General features: G+C 42.9%; 1 protein-coding gene across 1 annotated transcript in view; it reads right to left on the bottom strand.

The window, feature by feature from the left end:
• The window catches only part of tm2d1 (TM2 domain containing 1), a gene marked incomplete at both ends in the record, with an annotated part of 9,719 nt that extends 6,218 nt beyond the window's left edge, over window positions 1-3,501 (bottom strand). The window contains 4 exons of the mRNA XM_084462027.1: window positions 1,781-1,872; window positions 2,538-2,646; window positions 2,804-2,876; window positions 3,367-3,501. Of these exons, the coding sequence (XP_084318153.1) occupies window positions 1,781-1,872; window positions 2,538-2,646; window positions 2,804-2,876; window positions 3,367-3,501 (409 nt within the window). The remainder of the gene's footprint in view (window positions 1-1,780; window positions 1,873-2,537; window positions 2,647-2,803; window positions 2,877-3,366) is intronic.
• Window positions 3,502-4,748: the final 1,247 nt, after the last annotated feature.

Raw genomic sequence — 4,748 nt, 5'->3', positions numbered from 1 at the left:
TGGTAGTATGGATTGCTGATTTTAAAAGTATGGTAAATTCTTCCTTGGTCTTGAATCAGGACAAAGCCCACACCGCAATTACGTACTCTGTCCCAAGAAGCACAGTTCAACTAATGAGAAGATTAATTGCAGGCAAATACAACTTGCGTGATTAAAAATAATTACCCCCAAATCATTATTAACACTACTGCTCCAGATTGCTCCGTTAGTGAGTTCTGTTGCTTCCTGGGTGGACCTTTTGAGCCACAATAGCCGGCTATGCCAGCTTACTACACAGCCGTTGCCATGGCTAAACCAACGGCAACCCGTGCCAACGCTAACCAGGTGCTTCTCAGTGCAGCCTCACACGCTGGCTGGAGCCCTCACAGCAGGGGGTCCGCCCACCCTTCAGCCCTGCCCACCACACCCACACAGACAGGCAGGGGGTCACACACTCGCTCTTTTGTCATCTTGCAGGTGTCTAATTAATAAAAAGGAACAGGAAACGGGAGATTCAGGACAATAAGAATGAAGGGGAAACAGCTTTTTATAACGGGCCCTTTCTTAGTGTGATAATGGCGTTGTTATTCAGGCCCTCACAAGCAGTGGTAACATCCTCGGTTTCTTAGAGAATTAAAAAAAAAAAAGATATGTTAACAGAATTGTAAACATATAATTAGAACATTCAAGGCCTATCCCCCAGATGAACGGGCAGCCAAGCCACTTTGGGGAGGGATGGAGCTGTTGACTGTGCCTTCATAAGGTAAGTGTAACCAGTACTCGGGAGATATCTACATTCTGTACATGCGAATATAAATACCAATAGACTCTATAGATAAATATATACCCATACTTCCTTCAGAATGAAACCTACACTTATCTATTTAATCCAATTGCGCAACTTCACCCACTCTCCCAGCATCCCATACCTTTCGCGCGTGTGTGTGTGTGTGTGTGTGTGTGTGTGTGTGTATGTGTGTGTGTGTATATATATATATATATAGGAGCTAACGGAAGAACATTTCATTACTCGTAAATCGTAATTCATAGTCAGGCACTAGCGTTATAAACAAGTTTGAAGCTCTACAATCTTTACAAATATTTCAACATAAACAGAGTACTTTCTCCAGTTTCTGAAATAACCGGTATATAGCATTAATGAACAAAGGAGCATTTAATCCTTGAAGGTCAATAGCATGTAGTATTTAAACCACTACACAAATCAGTACATATTTTCTTAAGAAGCATGTTGGAGTGTAGTCAGTGGTTTCATAGAGATCAATAGTCTACAATAACACACACCACTAAGGAACTGTCTGAAACCACTGCACTATTTACGTTCACCATCTTATCTGATGTAACTAGACCATCAAAGGCCACAAAATTGCCTGTAAATGAGGCCAACAACCTATTATTTGCATTCAAATTGTTTGCGATTTTTTGCAATGTGATTAAGATATTCACATACCATAGCAAATAGCAATCAGAATCAGATTTTATTTTGCCAGTTAGTTTTTACACATACTAGAAATGTGTTCTGGTCAGTTGGTGCATAACACTGATGGACAGACAACAGTAGACAGGGTGCAGGACCAGACAGGACAGTGCAGAGACAGGACAGCAGAAATATAGCGCAGGGAGAAAAGGGTAAATACAAAATGATGTGCGATGTGTATACAGTATATGTGCAATGTGTTAATGCATGTGCAATGTGTTAACATACAGGTGTGTGTTGTGTTTATGTATGTGCAGTGAGATCCTATGTTAGCCAGTGTGTTCTGCCAGTACGGGGTAACCATACCTAGAGCTGGGTATCCCAGATAGAAGCGATCTGCTCCTAGCCACCCCAGAAAGAGAGACAAGGCCACTGCTACTTTGTAGGAATAACCACTCCTGCAGAGAAAAAAGAACACAGAGTTTAATAACTTCATATAATTCGGTGCATGGAGGGTGCAGTTGTTATAAGCAACAATGTGTACACAATAAGCTACAATGTGTACACAATGGAAACGAAATTGAAGCCTGCTGGAAGCTATGGTGGAGTGTTTAGTGTGCGGTACGTACACGTTTCTGTGGTGGAGTGTTGAGTGTGCGGTACGTACACGTTTCTATGGTGGAGTGTTGAGTGTGCATTACATACACGTTTATATGGGGGAGTGTTGAGTGTGCGGTATGTAAACGTTTCTGTGGTGGAGTGTTGAGTGTGCGGTACGTACACGTTTCTATGGTGGAGTGTTGAGTGTGCGGTACATACATGTTTCTATGGTGGAGTGTTGAGTGTGCGGTACATACACGTTTCTATGGTGGAGTGTTGAGTGTGCGGTACATACACGTTTCTATGGTGGAGTGTTGAGTGTGCGGTACATACACGTTTCTATGGTGGAGTGTTGAGTGTGCGGTACATACATGTTTCTATGGTGGAGTGTTCAGTGTGCGGTACATACACGTTTCTATGGTGGAGTGTTGAGTGTGCGGTACGTAAATGTTTCTGTGGTGGAGTGTTCAGTGTGCGGTACATACACGTTTCTATGGTGGAGTGTTGAGTGTGCGGTACATACACGTTTCTGCAGGGGATGCTTTTGTTGAAGCCCACCTCATCGCCGCTGAATTTGACCTCTGAACCGTTGGCCAAGCGGCAGCTGACGTTAGGAGCAGGTAGGCACTCCACTGAAATCAGATCAGATTCACCATTTAAGAATTAAACAAACCCTGACTAAAGACAAACACAACAAGAAACACACAGGAGAGTTGTCATAAACAAAAAGCATTCTGGAAATTCAGACCAAGTTCTCTCATCATTCACAATTCCCACAACACCACTTACCCCAAGCAATCATATCCTTGCAACTCTCTGGCTCCTGAGTAGCATCATCTATCCGGGGTTCCTTGCATAGATACTTGAGCAGCATTAAGGTTTACTAACAAGATATCAACAGAAGTGTGAAGCACGCCAGGCCTACTATGTTGTACCTCTGGTTCGTCTTAGTATAATGTAGGTCAAAAGCAAAGCTCAGCTCCCTGTTTGAGGATGTCAGGACACGTACACTCTCTCTAGTTCAGCCTAGGTAACATTCCCATTCATCAGGTAAAATCCCATTCATAAATAACCTATTCCCTTCTCACTTAGCTTGGCTTACTTAGCTTACTTGGCTATAGTAGACATATAAATAAACAGATTTGATACGTCTGTTCAAATGCGAAGAGTGGTGTATAATGTAATCTAACTCTCGGCTGGTGTGGAGGGCCGAGCTTTGTGTACCTAAGTTATCTATGATTAAACTATGTGTATTGTTTTCGTATACTAGCTACCTAGCTAGTGCTAGCTAAACACACTAGCCCTCTCCCAGCTAGGCTAGCCACACCAGACCATCTCCAACTCAAAGGATATTGTCCGATGCGCAGATTCTCACAAACATCCACTTCATTTGCAAGAACTAATCTGAAATGAGAATAGATGGAGTAAAACAACACGCTCCAGACTCCGGATCGTAAACAAACCAGCGGAGTCCTGCGGGCCGCCATGTTGGATCTCCCCCAGGTCACGTGACGGGCCGCCATGTTGGATCTCCCACCGGTCACGTGACAGGACGCCTTTTTAAAGCAACACTTCTGACTCAACTCTGGACCCAAAATCTCTGTAAGTTCCAACTAGTATAACACTTATTTCTGTGTTTCAACTTATTTAAAACCTGATCGTTAAGCGGGTTGATCTTTCAGAGTGTTATGTTGACGTTACACGTGTTTAACTGGAAAGATAGTGGTTTTATATTGCCTTTACACGTGTTTAACTGGGAATATAGTGGTTTTATATTGCCTTTACACGTGCCACAAAAGCATCTTTGTGCCAAAGTTAGCAAGTGCATTAAGAGTAGCTAGCTTAGCTCTGCCAGGCTAGCATACTAACTAGACTAGCTCTGCCAGGCTAGCATACTAACTAGACTAGCTCTGCCAGGCTAGCATACTAACTAGACTAGCTCTGCCAGGCTAGCATACTAACTAGACTAGCTCACTGAGAGATGTGCTTTAGGACAACTTCCAGACATTGAGTGTTGATGGGAAGCCAGCTGTAACTCGACCACTTAGCTAACGTTAGGTTTGTGTATTTTGTTGCTCGCTGTGTGTCTTGTGTTAAGTTTCAAACACTAGTGCACCTGTTGAGGTGCACCTTTGTTCTGTTTCTTTTTCTTCTAACTCACCTTGCTATAGTCAATCAGTGTCAAAATATTAACTTCGCATGCATTTGAAGAGCTTCTAACTTTAGACTCAGATCAGTAGTTGAGTAATGGTATAGGCATCTGTGTTGTTATAGTATTTGTCACCTCCCTGCTCAATCGAGTTTCACTTCCTGCTCTCAGGTGAGCTGCGGACTCCACTATACACCTCCTGTAGCAGGTAAGGCTGCTCAACCTAAATCACAGCTCTGATTACAATGTTGGATTACAATCTGCTCAGATTAATGTGTAAAACTTTATGACCGGTCAAGTACTGTAAACATACAGCCTAGCTGACGAGCTATCTTGCTATTTGAGTTGCTGACTGTGTTTGACTAGCTAGGCGAAACCGCGTTGCCTGGAAATGCTAACAGACGGGAGCGAGGTTCACAGACCAGGGGAACTAACTGACCAGCTTATTGTTTCATAATAAATTGGGATTGATGTTGCTTAGATTGTTTGTACTATTTTGTACTGTTTGTACTAAGTTGAGTTGACTTTATACTAAAGGAAAGTAACCCTACCAGTGAAGCTTCCAGTTCCTTTGTAAACACCCGG

This window comes from Borostomias antarcticus, assembly GCF_949987555.1.
Source record: "Borostomias antarcticus genome assembly, chromosome: 3".
Lineage (NCBI taxonomy): Eukaryota > Metazoa > Chordata > Actinopteri > Stomiiformes > Stomiidae > Borostomias > Borostomias antarcticus.
The sequence above is the reverse complement of the archived record's forward strand: the minus strand, read 5'-3'. Positions and strand labels throughout refer to the sequence as shown.